Source organism: Gymnoscopelus braueri (assembly GCF_963280865.1).
Source record: "Gymnoscopelus braueri genome assembly, chromosome: 21".
In the NCBI taxonomy this organism is placed as follows: Eukaryota; Metazoa; Chordata; class Actinopteri; order Myctophiformes; family Myctophidae; genus Gymnoscopelus; species Gymnoscopelus braueri.
In genome coordinates, this window is record NC_137623.1 from 32,639,777 (window position 1) to 32,663,435 (window position 23,659).

The following is a 23,659-nucleotide window of genomic DNA, read 5'->3' on the forward strand; positions in this document are numbered from 1 at the left end:
TTGAAACCAGCGTCCCGTTCATGCAGATGTGCACGTACTCCGCTGTCCATCCATGGTTTCTGATTGGGATAGATCCGAACTGTCTTTTTTGGGACTATGTCATCTATGCACTTGCTGATAAAGCCAGTGACTGAGTCTGAGAGTTCGTTGATGTTATTCCCAGTGGCGTTCTTAAACATCCCCCAGTCAGTCTGGTAGAAGCAGGATTGTAGCATAGCGTCTGTGTCCTCAGACCAGATTCGGATTTCCTTCTCAACGACCGGCTCCCTTTTTAGCCTCTGTTTGTAGGCAGGTAGCAGCTGGATGGCGTCGTGGTCAGAGCTTCCTAGCGGTGGGCGGCGGAGAGCTTTGTATCCATCCTTGAAGGGCGTGTAGCAGTGGTCAAGAATATTGTCACCACGGGTACTGCAGGCGACATGCTGGTGGAATTTGGGAAAGACCTTTTTTAAGTCTGTCCGGTTGAAGTCGCCTAGGCAGATGACTGCGCAGTCCGGGTGGCGATTTTCTTGTGCACTGATCGCCTGGTGTAATTCCCTCATAGCTGTGTCCTTATTAGCTCCAGGATGAATGTAAACAACGGCTACAATCACGATGCTGAAGTCGCGTGGTAGGTAGAAAGGACGGCAGGCTATGATTAAAAGTTCAAGGTCTGGTGAGCAGTGACTATCTAGGATTTTAACATCTTTGCACCAGTTGTTGTTGATCAAGGCACAAACTCCCCCCCCACGTTGCTTACCGCTCAGTACAGGGTCTCTGTCCTTCCTATACGCGGTGAAGCCAGGAGGAGTGATAGAAGAATCAGATGCTAACTCCGTTAGCCACGTCTCTGTTAGCACAACAATACAAGTGCTCCTCGTCTCTGCGTTGTATTTAACGCGCGCCAGTAAGTCGTCCATAGTGGTCACTGTTCTTGATTCACACAGAGATATCAGATAGTCTCTATACTAGCTGACAACCATGTTTATTGGGATTTATAAAGTGGTGTTAACCCACATTGAATAAGCACACACTAATTACATTAATCCAGGTACTGTATTTCAGTACCTAAACATACAAACAGCAGACTGTGTGAGTATTTTCCTCCTGGCATTCCTTGCAGCAAACCCAGAAATAATATCTTGGTATTCCAGCTTGGTCACAGTTTGGATGGTGTCCACATAGCCTCTCCTGGGACATGGTACACCCCGGAGAAACTGCACTCCCCAGATGCAGCTGTGACAGTGATGGTCAGTAAAATCCTAGGGGAAACTTAGCCGTTTTAACCTTTTAAGAAACTGCAGTGTTCCCAGTGCTGTGTTGGGATCCCTCAGGCACCATTACACACAGGACGCACAGCTCGGAGAACAGGTCCTCTCCCTGTGTGTCTTCAGATGCTCCATCAGTCAAAGAACCGCTCAGAGCCTCACACTTTCTCTGCAGTTCAGTGCCATCTATTTCAGAAAATATGGATTGTTAAAAAAAAAAAGATAATTAAAAACGTATTAAACGTAAACGTATCCTGGATTTGTTGCTCTTGTTTAAACGTGTGCTACGAGGGCCAGGTCCACAATTGCAATGGGATTTTCTGTTTTGAATACTCGCTCTGGGGTTATTGTGTGAGCATCTCTTCTCTGTTGCAGTGCATGATTCGGTAACTATTGATTGTTGACTGCATCAACATCCATCTCTGAAGCAATCTCTGTTGGTGTTATTTTTGCTCATTCAAATCCAGTGTCTGTCTTTTTCCATGGATATAATTAGTCCCTTAATCTGAGACAAGGCCACATCCACGTATCTTTACTCACATTGTTACCAGCGAATAAAATGCAATTAATTCAACATCTTGCTGCTCACAGTTGACCAGGGACATGGTCTAACTTTTTAAACTTTGGGTTAGTCCAGCTCTCTGCCACTTCAATCGAAAACATCTTTGATGTTTGCTAGTGGATTGCTTTCACACTTTCTACCCGGCATTCCCACCTTGTCTCGGATAGCGGTTTAGCATGCTGCCCTTTCGTATTCTAACCATTATCGTACCCATGTCCTCTGCAGTCGCTTACTGTATATTGAGACAGCCGCTCCAGTTCATCCAGGATATTGTCTGTCAGTCTTCTTCTAGTTTGATTACTTGTTAAAATAAAATCAACAAAGTGTTCATCCACGCTCACCTCTAGGGAGTTGATATTCAGAAAACACAGTACTAGCGACATCTGCTTTTGATGGCTCACACTGTATCTGGAGTGCTGTGGAGAATCATTGAAAAATATTTTGCGGTCTTTGTCCTTTTGGTTGTATTTGTTTTGTATCGTTGCAGCCATGATACTGTAAAAATTATTGTATTTTTGAATGTCAGATCTAAGATAATGTTATTTATTTTTTGTTTTTTATCTGAGATGATCTTGGGTCAAATATTTTAGTATTACAAGTATTTCTACGAGGCCTAAAAAGTTACCATTTGTTTTCCTCATTGATCTTAGAACTAGTTCCTCTAAATGCCAAATTATGTTCAGCCAGATACTGAACAGTTGCGCCAATGTGGGTTTGCATAGCCTGCCAATGCGCTTTCTCTCTCCATCTTGTTTTGTTGCAGTGCATCTAAGCTCCTATTCACTTTAAGTCTCTTCGTTGCTTCTCTGCATTTAAATGTACAAATAATTATGCTCTGGGGAGGTTTCGTGAGATCACTTAAATGACATCAATCGTGTACTCCTTACACTGAAAAGTTTGCAGCACAAAGCACAAGCAAAATACTTTTCTAGTATAAGCCCCTTTATTTACGTTCTCCCCATTTGGTAGTTTTTGGATAAATAAAGTCTGTCTGTTTTCTTTCTTTCTTTTTTGCTTTCCTTTTTTAAAATAACTAAATCCAGGACCTCTTATCGGCAACTTCCATATCTACTGGCCAATTACAAGCATCATGTCTGACACCTTAAGTTTGTCTTCTTGCCTTCCATCGACTGTGGCTGTACCCGTGTCCACATACAGTAGGTTTCACTCTCAGCCCTGCTGCTGCTGCTGCTGCTGCTGCTGCTGCTGCTGCTGCTGCTGCTGCTGCTGCTGCTGCTGCTGCTGCTGCTATCCTCTTCTTCACCACTCCTGTCACCTGGAGCTGCTGGGCAGCCTTGCTGCTGCCTGTGCTGCACCCTCCCACACCCGCCTCCAAATCATCCTTTCTGGCCCTCCTGACGATCTGGGCCGCTTGTTAAAGGCTGGCTACCTCTCGTTTTTTTAAAATATAAATGTATGAAATGAACCTCTCAGCGAGGCCTTGAACTCTTTTTTCAATGTTATTTTTTTCAGCACCTGTTTCTATTATCCTCCATTTGTCACCTTCTCTCAACATTTTGTTTCCTCAATTCCACCTGACCACACACCCACACACGTGTCATATCACGCAAGGTCACATATCTGTCGGCTATAGGAAATTTGATGAATCTGTCTATTCTGCTGTCAAGCAAAGTGTACCAGAATACAACTAGATGTTACGTCTGCAATTGACTATTAATACATTGGCCAATGAGATATGCCTACTGTTGGAGCAGATGGATGTGTCTCCTTTGTAAATGGTTACAATATACACATCTTTCCACTGTTGGGGGATGCACTTATACTCCACACCTCTAGTGTCCATAGGTAGCCTCCTTCCATGAGGATTTCACCTTGGATGTTATCAGGTCCAAGGGGCTTTATTTGTTCGTTTGTTTGTTTGTTTTTTCAGGGTTTTGACCACATAACATCTTAATGTAACTTTTCAAACATCATGGCAGGGCTTTATCAAAAGTCTATTCACTGGCTCCATTCTGCTACATTTACAGCCTTGTAAGAGATGAAAAGGGGGCTGAAGGTGAAGGTGGCAATAAAACACGCACAAAAAGCCTCAAATCTATAAGGCATGCATTTCGCCCAACAATCCATTTCTGCTTCCTTCTTCTGACAAAAGACTAAACCTCAGGGGCTATTTCCTTCCAAACACACTCCTCTCTGAGCCAGTTGAGATATTACCCTGCCTTATCTTAAAAACATATGGGGGGAAGTGCTTTGATAGATTGTGCCTTCATAAGTAAGAAATCTTTATTCAGCCGGCAACATATTAATTCCTCGCAAACCTCCCTCGGTATCTCCCTCCACCACATTATCTTACTTTTAGTATTCCGCAGGAATGCCGCCAAAAACTTAGCACCCCTCTCCAGAAACTTTACGCTACTGTTTTCAATTAATTAACACTGGTGTTAATTTCACAGCTGAAACACATGTTCTGTAAGTGTTGTGCATGCTTAATTGCCTAACAAGCAACTAATTGCCTAGAGATTAGTTTCTCCAATCATGAATGAAAAATCCCCCCTTTATAACGGCTTATTCCCCACAAGATTTATCTTCTACACTGCTCACAAGGTGTGGGTACATGTCAGGAGCACAGGATGGAGTGTTGCAGTGGAGTGCCATCCACTTTGCCTGCATAGGAAACCTTTTTGCTTACATGTAGGCACTGCAACATTGTGTTGCAAACGGCATTACATGTTGGCGCAAACAGGGGGTCATCAGAGTTACTACAGGGGGGCTGCCAAATCTTTGTTTGATAGGATTTATTTTTGTATTTTTTACATTAGCCAGTTGAACCCTTGCATCCCTATTTGCTAATCGGCTATTTTCGGCAAAGAGGTTTGGTGTAGAGGGAAAAAAGAGCAGACCAGGTACAGAGTGAAAGGTGAAGGATACCAAGTATTGACATTTTAAGTGGTTTTTAAGTGGTCTGAAAATTGATGATAATGCTGTCAAACAAGCCTATGAATCTATGAAATCTATGAAAAAGTTTAATCTGCAAAAATATTTTATACAATATGTAGTGGGGGACCGGGGTCCCTGCTTCATCTTTCTCTCAGCTAAGGGGTGCTTGGGCTGAAAAATGTTGAAGACCCCTGTGTTAGCGGTCAAATGTATTGCCATCATATTTTAATGGGACTTTTAATTACAGTGCACACTGGGCGGCAGTAGCCATTTGGGAACTGGAAGGTTCCGGCTCCTCCTAAGCTTGATGTCGAAGTGTCCTTGACCAAGACACTGGAACCCTCACAGCTGTGAATGTAATACACTTTGTAAAACACTTCGGATGCATGAGTTATAAGAATGCAAATCGTTTTTAACATTTATAAATGAACTAATTGTGAAAATGAATTAATTAGGGATGGTAAGAGATTCCCTGGCTTTGGTCAGACTGGGATGCTTGGAATACAATATACGACATATGGACCGGCAGACAGCACACTTTGTTTGAAGCTAGATGCCACTATTTGAAGGATGATTTGAGCCAAAAAGGAGGATACAATATATTTCACACAGTTTTTGGTAGACTGTAGATATTTGATCACATCTGGAGGGAGAGACACACTACTTCTTCACTCAGAAGTGAATTTATTTTGTGAATTACGAGTCAAAATAAAGTGAGGCTGCAATATATATATATATATATATATATATATATATATATATATATATATATATATATATATATATATATATATATATATATATATATATATATATATATATATATGAGCAGGACCCCTATATATAATTATATAATTACATACTTATTATTATTTTGTAATTAATTTTTTTACTTTGATGTTTAGCTCTAGTTCAATCACAGTAAGCTGACACGAGAATTATGTGATTTAGTCGAGAGTAAGTGAAAATGGTTAAAGAAATGAGAACAGTTATTTTAAGGAACTCTGCCGACTGCTGTCCAGTGTCAGTTGGATCAAATGAAACCTTTGAAAGTATATTTTTAAACAGAAACCAGAAAAGCGCCTAATTGCATGGTAGATACTGTAATGTCACACTGTGTGTGTGTGTGTGTGTGTGTGTGTGTGTGTGTGTGTGTGTGCGCGCGTGCGTGCGCGCGCGCTCGCATAAATAAATCACTGTGTTTTTCTGTGCCTACATGGGCTCAATGTTCCTCATGAGAACCATGCCCGAAGCCAACCCTGTGGCCCCTCATTGAAATTGAAGAATTCTCTATCTGTGTCTGCATTTTACAAGTATAAGTGAGAAGACCCAAAAAGAAAACACTGAGATTTGCTTAGTCATCGGGCCGGTCGAGATTATGAGGGGAGGGAGAGGGAGAGAGAAGGAGAGAAGGAGAGAGGGAGAGAAAGGGAGAGAGAGATAGAGATAGAGATAGAGATAGAGATAGAGAGAGAGAGAGAGAGAGAGAGAGAGAGGGAAGAGGGTGGGAGGGTGATGTGACGGAACAGAGGCAGGGGAGAGTACGGGGAGAGAGATGAAAGAAAAAGGAAGTCAGCCACTCGGGATTAGTAGAGAAAGGGATTCTTCTGGGAAGTGTGCAGTAAAATATTCATCACAGGCTCCCATCATCAGCCCCCCATCAGCGTTTCAGCAGCGGCCAGGACCCTACAGGTCCAGGGGTGGATGAAAAGGGCAGAGGGATGGCGATGGGGGATGGGGGTGGGGTGTTCGGGGCGCACACGGTGGTGCAGAATGCCTACTGGGAGAGTTGAACACAATTATAATGTATGGATACTTACCCCAGTTCTGATGTTAATGCACCACGTTTGTCTCATTTACATTTTAGGCTAATATTTGGATTAGCTGCAGGACACCAGGCAGCACCTGGATCACCATGGGACCCTTAATGTCCTGTGTGTGCTCGTAAATTAATTACGCTCCCCAATGTGATTTGGATTATGCCCCCATGGAAAAAAAGTACATGGGAATCCGATTAAATTTAATGACGGCAATCATTCTGTCACAGTAGGTGGCACTTTTTTTCTCCTTCGTCAAATGGTGAATATTTAGCTTTTGAGGAATTTGCAGAATTTCGTGACTTGAAATTAGTAACATTCCACTTTTTGTTGGAGAAGACATTTTCCCCCATAAAGTTGGAATTATAACGGTTTTCGTTGGGATCTCCGGGCTTAACATGAAGTGGGCTAGGGTTTGGTTTCATCAAACCAATACTGTGCACCCATTTAGGGGCGGGGGGGGGGGGGGACAAAAATGCAGCTGAATGTGTATTTAAAAAGACATTCTGGCATGATGAGCCCATTGAGTATGGCTCATCACTCATGATTTTCTGGACATTTTCTGTATGTACGTTAATATCATATGTGGCCTCGGCACCGATGGCCTAGCGGTTAAGGCGCATACCACATAGGCTCTACTGCAGCAAGTCACGGGTTCAATTCCCAAGCCCGACGGCCTTTGATGCATATCACTCGCTCTCCCTGTTTCCCGCACACTCTACTGTACTATCTGAATAAATGCAGAAAAGCCCCAAAACTGTACATATCACATATGAGAAAGTTGTTTATGTTAACTTTAAAGTTACACATAACATGAATGATGATGCATGGTGAGAGTTATGGTACTTACAAACCAGCTACCATTTTGTGAGGGTATGAGTGCGCTTCATCAAATGGTGGAGAGTTCATTTGGGAGAGAAGCTCTTCATATATTATCCCTAATTTCAAAGGTTACTGATCCTTTAAGGGAATAAATGAGCCCAAACCACCACCCTCATTCAACCCGTCAGCTCGTCATTACTGTGCATATGGCTGCTACGGCATCATACTCTGAGCACTGAGTCATGAACGAGTTTAACCCATTAAGACCTGAGGCCGACTCTACAGATGCCTTCTAAATCCTAACAGTTTTCTGAAACGTTTTCATGTTTCTTTATCAGTGGTTCTCAAACTTTTTCATGTCAAGGACCACCCAAAATTATATGTATTTGGCCGCCGAGCCCCATCTCAAAATGTTGTTCCAGGGACCCCCCAGACACAAATTTGAGTAAAACATGTTTGCTTTAAATATATATATATATATATATATATATATATATATATATATATATATATATATATATATATATATATATATATATATATATATATATATATATAAGATGTGCACAGACTTTCAAGATTTTTCAAAAATAGCAGATCTACAAGCTCTGAATAACCAAACAATGTGCTATATATAGCTAAAATCTAAAGCTATATGCTTTACCGGTTTTAATGGGTTAATGTCCTCTACCAAGATGATTGTAACCACACACCACTATTATTCAAACAGATATTATATCAACACAGATATTGTCTGATGTAAAATACGCTTTTGAAATGATTTGTCATGTGTTTCATTTAGTCATGACTCGTGAGGATTTTTTAACCGTATGATGAATCATAATAATATTATGATTCATCATACGGTTAAAAAATCCTACGCTCATATTATGAGCAACCCACTCTCACCGTCCTAGTGTTTGTGAATTCTCCCTTCCAGAACTAACGCAGCTAAACTCCTGCATTCCTATGTGGTTCTGTCAGCTGTGGTTTCTACCGATCGCAGCCTTGTTAAGGGAATATTTAACTTTACAACATGTTTGGGGTAATTTTAACGTCTACTCAGGCATTTGTGGACACCCCGGACAGACACGGCCCGTTCCTATGATGAATGATGAATCTAACATGGTTAAAATGTGTTTGAAGTTACAATGAGTTTGTAAAGGAAGGGGACGTGTCTGATGAATATGAAATATCTAAATACTGAATAAAGCAACTTAAAAACTGTCCGGGGTGCTCACAAAAGCCTGAGTAGACATTGAAATTACCCCAAACATGTTTGAAAGTGAAAGATCCCTTTAAGGTGAATTTGTGTTCAAAATCTTTACAGGGAATATATAATATATATATATAATATAACCCAGTATACCTGTATATCCAGGCTCAATGGAAGAAACGTGCACACTCTGTACGACATAATATCCACTCTTGTGGATTTCAGGACTTTATTGAGCAATAAAAAATATACACCGAAGGAAAATACCATTTCCTTTTTCCCTTATAGTTGTGTCTCCATCCCCAAAATTCTATTGAATACTTCCAGAATGAACGACCCACGATCCAAAGTGACGACATGTAAAAAGAAAAAAAGAACAGAAAACAGGGGGACCCGTCCGTCTGGTCAGCAGTAGTTGAAGTTAGAACAACCAGAACATCTCTGGTCCTTTTTGTATGGTTTCATGTAAACTTGACGAAACAAAATATATTTTTCCGGGTTTTTGTATTTTTTTCTTTTTTAAATAAAACTGCAGGTTTTGGTTTTGAACGGCATAAAAGGGTAAAAGGGGGTGGGAGGTAAAATCCAGTCACAAGTCGAATCAGGCTCGGGGGTGTCTGCTGCCGGACTAGGTCGTCATATCCGAGTCTGCCTCAGACTCCACCCTGTATAGTTCCGCCAGTTTCTGGAACTGGGGCCCCCAGTCGTCCAGGTAGGTGTAATCCTGCTCTGAGCGCTGCTGCTCATGCTCCTGCTCCTGCAGCTGCTCCTGCCGCTGCTGCTCCTGCTCCTCCCGCTGCTCCTGCTGTTCCTGCTGCTCCTGCTGTTCCTGCTGCTCCTGCTGCTCTGACATTCCAGGTGAGTCCAAGGAGCTGATGGAGCCCGCCGGTGAGCCCTGGCCCTCATACGCGTAGGTCTGTAGCGAGTCGTAGGGCGGCCCGCTCGTGTCGGCGTCCGCCTCCGCCAGTCTCTGCTCGATGAACTCGTGCACGTCAACCTTGTCCAGCACAAGCTCGTCGTCCTCCGCCGGCACCGCCGCCGCCGAGGAGGCGGGGCTGCTGGCGTTGCCTCTGCGCAGGACTGAGCGCAGGGGCGGCGGAGGGCGAGGGCCGGCGCCGCACCGTTGCCGCCTGGCATCCGGGCGCACGTCCCGACGGAACTTGAACTCGTCCACCGAGCCGGCCCGGGGGGTGGCGCCCTCGGGGTTGCGCAGTGCCGTGATGTCGAAGGCCTCCGTGTCCTCCTCGCCGCCGCCCTCGTCGTCGTACGTGACCACGTTCTCCCGCACGTCCTCCTCGGAGATGATGAGCGGCTCCTTCCGGCCCCGCCGCAATGTGATGAAAAGGACCACGATGGCTGCAAGAGACAGCAGACAATGAGGGGACGAAGCATGTTGACCAGTATAGAAACTTTTATACGTACATACATACATGGTACACGCATGCATACGTACATACATACATACATACATACATACATACATACATACATACATACATACATACATACATACATACATACATACATACATACATACATACATACATACATACATTTATGGAGTTAATGTGTAATACCACCTGAATTGCAAAACAGAACATAGCTGTACATAAAATATGCAATTCCAGAAATTGACATAATCTTCAATGAACAAAAACGCTTTTGTAGTTCAGTAAAACAAATGAAATGTCAATGACAATGAGAGAGAGAGAGAGAGAGGAGAAATAGGAGCTTCTGTAAACCTCGGTAATGAAAACAACAACAACAAAACGCTTAGTTGAGCAACGCTGCATCATAATGGCAGAAGTGAATGTGGTTACAACGCCCGGGATGATGGTATGCTAATGCCACTCGCCGCATGTGCCCGTGTTGTTTGCTAATTCACAGCTCATAACAGATTAACACGGCGTGCTTCGTAAACAGCTATGCGAAACGAGCGAGGGCACTGCGTCCGCCGCTCTTTTTATGCGCATATTCATCCCGCTTTCTGTCAGGAAACCAAAGCTAACCGAGCATTGAGAAGTCGTAAATCAGCAAATACACATTCGCTGCCATTAGCATTCGCAGCAATGGTTCTCGAAATGCAGCGCTGGCAGCGCTGATGAGAACACGCTCATTAGTGCCTTTGGATCTGGTGTAACATTGCATCACATCCAGCCAAAACATTGCAACTTCAGAGGCACACAACCATATGGCACACAGTGACAGCATACAGTGGTAATCATTGTACAAGTCCTCCATCCACACACTCCATATTCTGCATTAATTGGTGCTGTATCCTGAATTTGGTGGTGTATACAATATTATACACTGCAGAGGCCAACCTCTTTCAGTACATTTATCCTGCATCTATAATGCATCACTACTCTGTGCAGAGGTAATTACTGCACAAGTAATGTGTAGAGTCGATGCAAGGCACTACTTTATGACATAACATTTTACATGGATTAAACTGGGGGTTTTCAAATGTTCAAACACAAATTGGCAAGTAAAAAAAGTTAAAAAGCCTCACAATGCGCTAATAGTAGATTGACTGTTATTGCTATTTTGGAAAATGCTTGGAAGAAATATGATGATAATATTAACATGCCCCTAATAGGGACAACAAGTTACAAGTGGTTAATATATATATATTTTTTTAATATATTAAATTGTTCTCTGTATTGATGTGTGCACAAGCTATTGTGGTGAGTGTGCACAACGTAGTGATATAGCAATTTAATATAATTAATAACTTTGTGTATAGTTGCAACTTGCATATATTACAATAATAAAGTGTGGTTGGCACAAAATCGTAAGGCACACCTGGACTTTACTCACGGCACACCAGTGTGCCACCATGGGAACCACTGGATTATACACCTTTATTTCACCACAACATTTAACCACCATAGATGTCCCCTTTCATGCATTTCATCCTCATCGGTCCTGCACTGTTGCTGCAGACAGTGCTTTGATCTCAATCACTGGTTCTCAAACCTTTTCATGTAAAGGACCACAAATACATAAATTAATTTATTTGGCCACAGAGCCCCATCTGAAAATATTTTGTGCCAGGGACCCCGTCCCCAATACAAGATTTGCATTGTTAAAATTATTCAAAAATAAAGCATAAAAAATAGCAAGATTGTTGCAGATCTACAAGCTCACAACGCGTCGCAATGCGTTGGGAGCTTGTAGATCGGCAATTTACAAATAGCCGATCTAATATATGAAGAAGTTGTTCATGTAAAAGCAACTGAAGAGCAACCGAAGAGCATGAACTGCAGTTGTAGATCGTGAAGGCTGCGGTAAACAGCTACATTAAATCTGTGCACAGTCTATTTATCTCCCGCATGGCATTAGATGCATTCGCTAAACAGAGGACCCCCCCCCCCCCTACAGTATATGCTCTAACTCTGCTACAGCGCCATACAGTACATATCATTTACCAGAGCAAATGATACGTATAGAGCTGCAAGCAGATGCTGTATCTTTTTCTTCCCCGATAAGTAGCGTGCTTGCAAGTGTGCAGGGAAGTCTTGAGCGAAGCTGTCGCACACAGTGACATTTGATGACATGATATGGCTCAGAGCCTAACGCATAAGGTTGAATGTTTTTTCAGCTTTGATGAGGAAACCCTGGTGCAGTTTTAGCAGTGGTGGGTGTAGTTTTATGTCTGGTTCAAAGAGAGAGAGAGACAGAGAGATAGATAGAGAGACAGAGAGAGAGACAGACAGAGAGGGACAGAGAGATGTGATGGACATACAGAAAGAGCGAAGAGCGATACAGGAGGAACGAGAGAGAGAGAGAGAGAGAGAGAGAGAGAGAGACATAGAGAAAGAGAGACACAGAGAGAAAAAAAAGCAGTACAGAGAAGAGTTTGTGAATTATAAAGAATGTAGAGGTTAAGGCCATAGCTTTCATATACTGTAGGCGACGTGCCTTGAGCCTTTGATGCCAGTATTTCTTTTCATGAAACTCCCTTTGTGATCCTGTGACATGCTGTGGAGACAAATGATTAAAACAAAAAGTGTGTGTGTGTGTGTGTGTGTGTGTGTGTGTGTGTGTGTGTGTGTGTGTGTGTGTGTGTGTGTGTGTGTGTGTGTGTGTGTGTGTGTGTGTGTGTGTGTGTGTGTGTATATATATTGCGTGCGTGCGTGCGTGCGTGCGTGCGAGCGAGAGAGATTTCTTTATAGGGATACACTGCTCAATGCGGTTCTGTTACTGGAAACTTCCCACAGCTGAGGAGCTTCCAACAGCAAAAGAAACAAAAAAGCAATCAATGGGAAACAAGTCAAGATGACAGGCAAAGATACTGCTGAATTGAACCTCTCTAGGCTGTGTCCGTGTGAGTGATGTGATGTATCTGACATGGACGGCAATGTTCTCCCTGACACGGCTTTTTCCAAACACTTTTAACACACTTGCTTCCTTTCTCTGTCTCACACTCTCTCTGTGCTCCCTGTCTCTCTCTCTCTCTCTCTTTCTCTGTCTCTCTGTTCTCTCTCTCTCTCTCTCTCTCTCTCTCTCTCTCTCTCTCTCTCTCTCTCTCTCTCTCTCTCTCTCTCTCTCTCTCTCTCTCTCTCTCTCTCTCTCTATCGTTTTCCTTTAGAGCCACCATCAGGCCAAAGTTTACATTATTAAATCGATACTTAGGTTGCTCGATTTTGATTGTCTGAGACCTGTTGTAAAATACTCTAAAACACCTATATCACCACATAAATCAATATCACTGTGCCAACAGCATTATGTACAATATTCACTGTACCATTCCATGGATATATTTATATTCACAATTTTATATTTCCTAGGATGGCAGGGGAATTGGAGCACTTGGTTTGCTAGATATTGCGTATCATTCGGAAATTGCCTAGCAACCTACTGTCTGGGACTTGTAATGATATTGTACTTGAAAAACTGTTTTAAATGGGATATTTCAAGATTTTTATGTTGTCATATTATGTGGTAACCGTTTTAGAAAACCAATAAGCCACCAAGGCCGCTTTTTTTGTAATGTAATGAATGCTTTACTTCTTAAATTACTTAACACAAGGTAGCTATTGCATACCGTTCGGAGTTTACATAGCAACTTGCTTGTTAAATGGGATATGTCTGTGATTTTCATGTTTCTATATGTGGTAACGGTTTTATAAAAGCTATAAGTCACTTGAGGCCATGTTTTATAGTAATTTAACAGTTAAGGGGGTTGTAGGCACTCTACTCCACACAAGGGCCTATGGGGCCTATCATTATTAAATTGTTTAATTTGCACCCAAGATACATCAACATCTAATGGCTGGATTGCCATGACACTAAATTAATTTATGATCGTGATAGAATGAACCCGACCCGATTTTGGTGACCCCATAGCATTTCCTCTAGTGCCACCCTCAGGTCAAAATGTCAACTTTTACACAGTTATACTGTATCTCAATCTAATAGGAAGATTTCAGCGTGAACTTTATTGATTTTCTGTCACAATTCTGGCACTAAATGATTATTTCAAATTTGCATTCATCTATGTATTTATTTGTTGCCCCACTAGTGAGAGCCTGGGTCTCTTTTTGTGATTTCCAATGTTGGATTGGTTTAAACCACTTTGTTTCTGGATGGAGCAGCACATCCTCCACTGCAATGTCGTGGTCATGATGAGGACCATGACTCAGGCCTGCTGGAGCGGTTCTACGGGCATATAACGAGTCATTCGTTCATTCATAACTATTTTCGGCACACTATGGTTGGTGAACCCTAAAACGTCTTTATCTTCCAAATAGAATTTCGGTGTTCTGTCGAATGTCTGTGTTCTGTCGAATATCTGTGCTGTAATCTTTCTCATCTTTAACTCTCCACATTTGAATTTCACACTCGACCTGTCCCTCTTTTCATCATTACGGTCTATCATCCCCCAGGTCGACTCAGGGACTTCCTTGAGGAGCTGCATTCACTTATCAGCTCCTTCCCAGAAAATGACACTCCTGTCATTCTACTAGGTGACTTCAACCTACAGTACCTGCAGATAAACATCTTCAAGTTACTTCTCTTCCTCGTCCTCATTCGACCTCTCCTCACTGCATTCTCCTCCTACCCTAGAGCTGCCAACGCAATGGACGTTGTGTTCTCTAAAGCGGACAATTACCAAGGCTGACGAGATCTGTCAGTGCCCAACAGTCATTGCTTTTACCTTGTATTATAGCTAATTAGAAGAACATACATATTGAAAAACTAAATATTTTGATATTAATAAAACCTCACAAAGAATAATTCAATAGGTTGTTCATAATCATAATAATAATAAGATAAAGTCTGACTATCTGATGAGAGAAGTGTTATGCACATCAAAGAATAATGAAGAGAAAAAAAGGAACTATGTTGCTGCCTACTGCAGCAACACAAAAGGAGTCGCAAAACTATATTCTGGGGTGTCATGCCCTTAGCGTCACATCAAAATGTGGTAAGAGTGCTCTTCCTGTTTTTAACCGATTGGGAGTATAGAACCTCCTTACACAGACAGCTGATTCACGCAAACCCTTCTTCCCTGACAACCCCCTTACAAACAGCTGATTCATGTGAACCTAGCCTATTTCTATTATGCCGACTGTGTGTATGAGTCAGAACAAGCCTATGTAAGGACTGACCATCTGTTACCTCTGTGTACTACTGAACCAGTATAAATATGTGTTAGGAGGCTTGAGAGAGACACTGTGTCTCTCTGTGTTGAGATGATGTCCAGAATAAAGATGGAGTTTGATCCCTAACATTGCAGTCCTGCATCTTCCTGATCTAACATAAAAAACTTCCATTACAGTCATCGAACACCATTCTGATGAAAACACACAGTTAGTCCTCCGAAATCCTCTCACATCTCTGTCACTGTTCTGCACTGAAGGCTGTTGGTGACATACATGATTTCAGTGCTGTTCTTCAATAAACAAACAGACTGCCAAACAAATCCTTGGCAGTTGAAAGCAATGACTAATTAAATATTTTACCATCCCAAAAATAATTTATTGCGTTTGGCGAGAAAGTGGCACACTCAATAGGAGTTTGCAGTGGTAGCGTTAACTTTGACAACCGGATTCGCGGAAAAACAGATGGTGTTCATGGTGGATGTTTCAATTAATTTTCTCTTTAGTATTCAACTTTCTCTTTTCGACTGAAAAGTTTTGTCAAATGATTTGTGGTTTGTGAAAGTGTCATTCCAAGTTGCCCTTCTTTGCCATCGCTGTGCAGATGTTGCTAATGAGACAAATGGTTTAATTCAACACGACAAAAAAAATATTATCCTCCTAATCTGCATGGAAATGATGTGTTGTCTTCTGTCTCTTGGCATCACTTCCCGCACTCCTTCTCAATACTGTTGTCTCGTCTCATTAGCTGTGATTTAAAAGTATTAGCCGAGTATTAGAGATGCGCGGATGGGCTTTTTCGTGACGTTTTTTCGTGCACACATGAATCATCCATCCGTCATCCAACCAAATTAGTTATTATGTTAAATATTATCCTATTTATAGACCCACACCGACCGAATCATCCGCATTTTTATTTCTGGTATGGGTATGGTAGCGGCAAGCCCTCCGTCTTCCATCACTTTCTCATGTTGCAACTTTTGCATTATGGCATATTCAGCACTTGACTCGTAGGCAGGGTTAACAACTTCACTAAATCACTCCCACGTCTAACTTGTATTCCTCCCTTTTGGTTGGTTTTCAATTTTCCGTTAAGTTTGTCTCTCACTCTCACTTTAGCTGTTGTTGTTTTAGAATGGAAGGACCCCTGGTGCCGACACAAGTAATAGGCGGCTAATTTGTGCCTGATGAAAAATTACTTCACATTAAAATACAGAGATTTTGTGCTTTTTAAAAGCTATACTATAGATCTATAACAGGCCTGATACAGATGTAATTAATATTTTCCCCATTATTTCACCCACCCTAATGATTTTTATGACCCAAATCCACCCAATCTGCAATTATCCGCGGCATCTGCGGATAAACCCGCTCCACGGTTTCCGGAAAAGTCCATCAAGATCAACGGGTCGAACTTAAGCATAGTTCAGACCAAAGATTTGCGACGCTACAAAATGGTTTTGTACGTTGCAGAGAAAAATCGGAGCAGTAAGAATCACCCTGTTGCAGTTTGGATGACAGCCGATTGATTGAGAGAGAAAGAGATTCAACGAGATTGCAACACACACACACACACACACACACACACACACACACACACACACACACACACACACACACACACACACACACACACACACACACACACACACACACACACACACACACACAATATAAACAAAACATTTTGCATCTAATACCGGTCATTGATGCTTTCTCTCCACTTTCTCTCCCTGGTCCACAGCTCACCTTTCCTCCACCCTCCCTCTATTCATCCTTTCACCCACACTGACCCCTATGTCTCTCTCTCTCTCTCTCTCTCTCTCTCTCTCTCTCTCTCTCTCTCTCTCTCTCTCTCTCTCTCTCTCTCTCTCTCTCTCTCTCTCTCTCTCTCTCCTCCAATAATGTGATTATAAGTCACTTTAAGTTTTCATTGCTTTAGGTATAGTACTGTACTGACAATCCTGGAGCTGTAGGCAGAAACCTTTTGTGTGTTGTTCTTGATTGATTTAATGCCTGTATATAATGCTAGATTTAATGCTTCCACTTCTTGCCTCTACTTAAATCACACAATTACCACTTATAGAGACTAATAATCCCCCTATAATGCATTATAACAGTGACTATAAAGCATTACACATTTATTATAATGTACTACAACTATGCAAATTATGATACATTATGAAAAGAAACAGTCTGCTACCAATCTGCTTATAACACTGTATAATTTCAGTTATAAGCACTCATAAGTCTTTATGCCTTGCTTTATACTGTGCTATGATTATTGTTATTAATGTGATTATATTATGATTATTATGTTGACATGATTATTATAGTACTCATGACTTCATATAACAAGTAAGACGCGCGAACGCGGGAAGCGAACGCAAAAAAATAAAAATAAATATGAAATAAAAAGATTTAAAAAAAAAGTAACCAATAAAAAAATAAAAAATAAAATCCCAAAAAAACTGCGTTATAAGGAGCATCTTAGAAAAATACAAATTCACAAAAAAAAAACTTTGAATGTTTTTGAACAATTCAACAGTGTTTGAAGTGCCTGTTTCACCCACTTCCGGGGGGCGGAGCCAAAATCCGAGCCCGAAGTATTTGTTCGTAGACCCCCACTTAGGGGGGGTAGAAAAAGTTTCGGAGCGATTCGGGCACTTTTCATTTAACATGGGGTTTCAATGGGGAGTTTTTAGGAGCCTTCTCCGGGGCGTGGCTTCCGGGGGAAGGGGCGGGCTTAAACGCAACCTTGACAGGTGTGTTCAGTTTTCAAAGACCTTTCATTTGATGTATGGTACGTCTAAATTGGACATTTACTTATGTCAGAGGAGCTGCAGGCAGGCAGTGCACACAGACACACACGCACACATGCACACACACACACACACTCACAAGCCGAGCACGGTTTCATAGTAAGCTCCACTTGCGCGGAGGCGCGCCTTCGGCGCGCCTCCTTCCGCTGCGTTCGCAACTATCATTTTACAGTGTTACAAGCAGATTATAATGCATTATAAGGATGTTTGTAATGCATTATAGACACAGGATGCATAGGAAGTGTTACCGTATGTTGCAATGCAACAAACTATCCCATAACCTCACATAACATAACTTCACATCACGTCTCACCACACATCGTCACATACTATGACACGACACATATGACGGCACACCACCACACAACCAGTGGTGTAAAGTAACTAAGTACATTTACTTAAGTACTGTACATAAGTAAGTTTTTGAGGTATTTGAGGTACTTAGTATTTCTAATTTCCAATATTTTCACTTCTACTCCACTACATCTCAGAGGCAAATATTGTACTTTTACTCCACTACAATCATTTGAAAACTTTAGTTACTAGTTACTTTTCCAATATAAATTATGATATTATGAAACATACATGAACCACTTTAGCCCTATTTTATACATAGGCTATTTGAAAATAGCCGATCTACAAGCTCACAACGCGTCGCGATGCGACGCGTTGTGAGCTTGTAGATCTGCTATTTTCAAACATTTTAGTACTTTTACTTTTGGTACTTTAAGTACATTTTGATGCCAAAACTTTTGTACTTTTACTCAAGTAAATTTTGAATGCCGGACTTTTACTTAAGTAAAACATTTGAGTACTTTTTCCACCACTGGACACAACACATATGACGGCACACCACCACACAACATGCCATGCCACGGGCCACCTACAAAGCAAGATGACGATGCACAGCAGGATGGCGATGAGGGCCCCCGTGCTGAGGCCTGCCGAGGACAAGAAGGCCTCTCCTTGGCACGTGCGCGCCCTCAAGTGGTTCCCCCGGCACGGGCACACGCGCAGGGTGAGCGTGCTGGTGCCGCTGAGCGAGGGCTCGCCGCCGTCCCACACCACGATGGGCAGCTCGTACACCTCCTGGCTCAGGTGGTTGAAGCGCCGGCGGCGCGCGATGATGCTAGCCGTGCTGTCTGCAAAACCAGAGAAGAACAGAACGCGGGACTTAGACACAGAGGGACAGTCACGTGAAAGACAATGTGACTCTAGGAAGAAGTCAACGTGCACAGCACCTCCGTCTGTCTGTCTGTCTGTCTGTCTGTCTGTCTGTCTGTCTGTCTGTCTGTCTGTCTGTCTGTCTGTCTGTCTGTCTGTCTGTCTGTCTGTCTGTCTGTCTGTCTGTCTGTCTGTCTGTCTGTCTGTCTGTCTGTCTGTCTGTCTGTCTGTCTGTCTGCCTGCCTGCCTGCAGTGGAGAAGTTCCACTCTCATCAGAGCCCCTTGCTTTGAAGACAGATGTGTCCTTGGATGCATTGTGAGTGAGTGCACGCAATGTTGAAGGCCTCACAATGAGCATGGCTGACCCCTTTGAGGAAAAGGGTCATCTAGAAAACAGACATGGGACAATGGTATTGCTGCGTAACGTGGAATATTGATGTTCCTGTTGATCTTCACGTCAAAGTAACTAATTCACCGTCTGAATTATGAAAAAGCATCGGTTACTTTCTATTCTACCACTACTGTATGACTACAATGGACAGCTGCCGGCCTTCAAGCCTTCAAGAGAGTAAAAGCAAGGACAGAAAATTAAACGTTTTTCTTTTCTCCAGCCTCCAGCCGCCAGATTTTCTCCGAACTTATATATGTCACCAAATAATGCCTAGCTACAGTATGTTGCTGGTGAAGAAGACGGAAGATGCAGAGAATTGTGGCCACTAGTGGTTACTAGGAGGTTGGGGGGGGGGGGTTGTTCCCATCACAAGTAGACCAGGTAATCTGTTCTCACTCCTCATGAGTTTTAGCTAACTAAAATATTATAACTTTTTCCCCCTCAGTGCTTAGAAGATGGAAGCGGTTCAAGTTCTATAGTTTTATTGAATATGGCAACAACTCTCACCGACTGTGACAAGAAGAAAGGAAAAGGGATTTGTATAGGGAAATTAAGCCTTTGCCTTTTCTCCGCCTAGACTCTCCAAGGACTGATGTAAGGTTTGAGTTCTTTGAAGTGTTTTATTGACATACCACTCCTCTTGCTGCACTCCATTCTCCTCAAACATCTCCAGCATGTAACAGGTTTAAAACCGAGGCGAATACACAAAAGGAAGTTGTTACAGCGAACGTAGAGCAAACTTTGTACTTGGAGGGCTTTGTTGTTGAACACTGTCAGTGAACAGGGTTCTGGTATTCCTTCAGTACGCCCTTTGTTCTCCGCCATACTGACCTCCGCCATTACCATAATTCATTATTTATTTTGCTTACCGCTCCTTATTTGAGCAGCATACTGTAATTAAATGATGAACCGAAGAAAGTGTGGTGAGGATGAGAGTGTTTTATACTGCCTTAGAACTCGGCTCTGAGTTCTGAATGCTAGACCCCGCCTACTCATATTCTGTCTGGATCTCCGCTGTTTATTTTTCATCAAACTCTGATGTGCTTTGACATAATTAGTCTGGGACATTTTGACATTTCTGTTGACAGACACAGTGGACAAAATGTGTGCCATCTCTCTCTATTAATGAATTGCCATCTTGGTTGTGTTTGATGTAATGTTATGTGCAATGATGACACAGACGAGACGAGTGCTACAGTAGACATTCCATGTACGCTGCTGAGAGTTTGCCGGTGTCTGACCAAACGAACATGATGTTCGGTTAAGAACATTCTTCGGCTGTTAGAACATCTTGGAGGTTCAGGAACTACCAAACAAAGTTCTGAAAGGCACTGCTGAATTTCTTATGGTGTAAAGTTATTCTAGCCAAACAAATGACATATCTCCATATATATTTATATTTATGTACGCACACACGCACGACCCACACACCAACTGCAATGCGGAATGCATGCTTCTAATCTTTCAACAAGTGCAATACTTATTAATAATATTTATTTATTCATGTACCCATGTTGCTATTCCAGTCTCTTATCTTCAATAGCATACATTTCATATCATATAAAGTTACTAGCTTCCTTATGCTTATCGTAATATTTGAGATGTGTAAATTATTTGTAAAAGTGTATACTGTTATTCAGTCTAATGCACCAGAATCAGAATCAGAATCAGAATCAGTTTTATTGTCACATCACAGGTTTACAAGGTAAAAAAGTGGGTGAAATTCTTTTTTGTACATCGTTCCCATCGCAACGTTAGTTTCCATAGAAAGAAGAGGGGGGGGGAGAAGAAGAGGGTGGGGGGCAGGTGGGAAGGAGATCAAAAACAAGAGAGCAACAGAAGGCCAGACAAGTTATCTACATATTTACAAATTACCTGAGATAATAAAAACTAAAAAACTAAACTAAGGTGCCTGAGCGTAGCAGCAATGTATTGTACTGTGCATGTTATACTTATACTGTGCATGATAGACAAAGGACGTTAAGGTGCTTAGAGGAAAAGGAGCACAATAAAAAAGACCCAAAAAAAAAGTCAGTGCGTTATACAAGGGATTAAGGTGCAAAAGGTCAGTGCGTGTCCACCTAGAGTGGACTGACCCTAGTATAATCCGCATGTAGCTCCATGAGGGAGTGCAACAAAAAGTCATTTGTACCTGGTGTAGTCCACAGGTGTGTCCGAGGGGGGGCTAAAGTCCAAGTCATTGTCCCTGGTATAATCCACAGGTGTGTTCAGGAAGAGCCAGAAAAGTCTGCGCCGCCTGCTGTCAGGCTGCTGAACTCATCCAGGCTTATGCCCCATTCAGCATTCTGACAGCGGCTGGATTGAAACTACACCAAAATCTGGTGGTGGAACTCTTGATACTGCGGTAGAGCCCCTTGCCCGGTCGCGGTCGTTGTAGGGGGTTGAACAGTCTATGACTTGGGTGGTGCTTGTCCTTGATGATGCGCTTGGCTTTGACCACGCACCGCTTTTTGTACAGTTCCTGGAGCGCTGGGAGCTCGATTCCCATTATCCGCTCTGCCGATCGCACTACTCGTTGTAGGCTGACCTTTTCTCGGGCAGTGCAGTTCCCGTACCAGGCCGTGACACAGCCTGTTAGGATGCCTTCAACAGAACTGTTGTAGTACAGCCTGAGGATGCGACGTCCTACTCCGAGCTTCTTCAGGCGGCGGAGCCAGTACAGTCGCTGCTGAGCCTTTTTCCTCACGTGTGTGGAGTGCGTCTCCCATTTGAGGTCCTCCTCGATGTGTACTCCGAGGAACTTGAACTCGCTGACCCTTTCCACTGCAGCACCGTCGATGAGGATGGGCGCATGGTCTCTCCGCGGCCTCCTGAAGTCCACGATCAGTTCTTTGGTCTTGTCGACGTTAAGAGAGAGGTTGTTCTCACGGCACCAGTGTGCCAGTGATTTGATCTCCTCTCTGTAGTCAGACTCGTCGTTGTTGACGATTCGGCCTATCACTGTCGTGTCGTCCGCGTACTTTATGATGGTGTTGGAGACATGTGTGGCTATGCAGTCATACGTGTACAGGGAGTAGAGGAGAGGGCTCAGCACGCATCCCTGGGGTGCTCCGGTGTTGAGGGTCAGGGGGTCGGATGTGATGCTGCCCATTCTCACCACCTGATGTCGGTTGGACAAGAAGTCCTGTATCCAGTCGCACATGCTTGGGTGTAGCCCTAGGTGTCTGAGCTTTTTGTCAAGTATTGCTGGGACAATGGTGTTGAATGCTGAGCTGTAGTCCACGAACAGCATACGTACATATTTGTCCTTCAGCAGCTTGTTGTCCATGTGCGAGAGGACGGTGTGGAGAGCCATGGCAATAGCGTCGTCGGTGGATCTGTTTTTGCGGTATGCATACTGCCACGGATCCAGCGAGGCAGGTAGCGTGGAGCTGATGTATTCCCTCACCAGTTTCTCGAAACACTTGCTGACGATCGGGGTGAGAGCAACAGGTCTCCAGTCGTTCAGGCATGTCACTTTGGCCTTTTTGGGAATGGGCACAATGGTTGACATTTTGAACCCTGCAGGGACCACAGCCAGGGAGAGGGAGAGGTTAAAGATGTCAGCGAAGACACCCGCCAGCTGGTCTGCACATGTCTTAAGGACCCGGCCTGGAATCCCATCAGGTCCGGCTGCCTTGTGGATGTTAAAAAGATGGAAAAACGTTGCGATGTTACGGAGCATGTACGAATGCGGCCGTCCTTCATGGCGCTTCCGGTATTTGGACCAACCTCACCAAGACGGATTCTTTCATGTGCAAACACACGTGCAAATGAAAGAATTCCGAGTCTGATTCAGTTTCTTCTGAAGTCTCCCAGCCTGTCTGAAGCTAGCACATTTCTCACTCTCCCTTATGCTGGCTTCTCTGTCCACCACAGCTAATTCATTTCCACGGTGCTTATTTAGAATATCACAGCTCTGCAAATGAACAGTTCACCTTGAACTTCCGCACAGAAGCTGCAGTCAAATCACAATGCCACACAGAAAAATAGAGAGATAAACACTTATAAAAGGCAAATGCAATTAGAATGGAGAGAGACGGTGAGCGGGGTATGATGGAAAGATTCAGGGGAGGAGAGGAAGGAGGACAATGAAAAAACACAAACACAATATA

At 42.9% G+C, this 23,659-nt stretch overlaps 1 protein-coding gene across 1 annotated transcript in view; it reads right to left on the reverse strand.

Annotated features, from left to right (window-relative positions):
- Positions 1-9,187: 9,187 nt before the first annotated feature.
- LOC308076966 (cadherin-18-like) overlaps positions 9,188-23,659 on the reverse strand; it is a gene marked incomplete at both ends in the record, with an annotated part of 130,693 nt that continues 116,221 nt past the window's right edge. Inside the window, 2 exons of the mRNA XM_080417491.1 lie at positions 9,188-9,915; positions 18,877-19,131. Of these exons, the coding sequence (XP_080273617.1) occupies positions 9,188-9,915; positions 18,877-19,131 (983 nt within the window). The remainder of the gene's footprint in view (positions 9,916-18,876; positions 19,132-23,659) is intronic.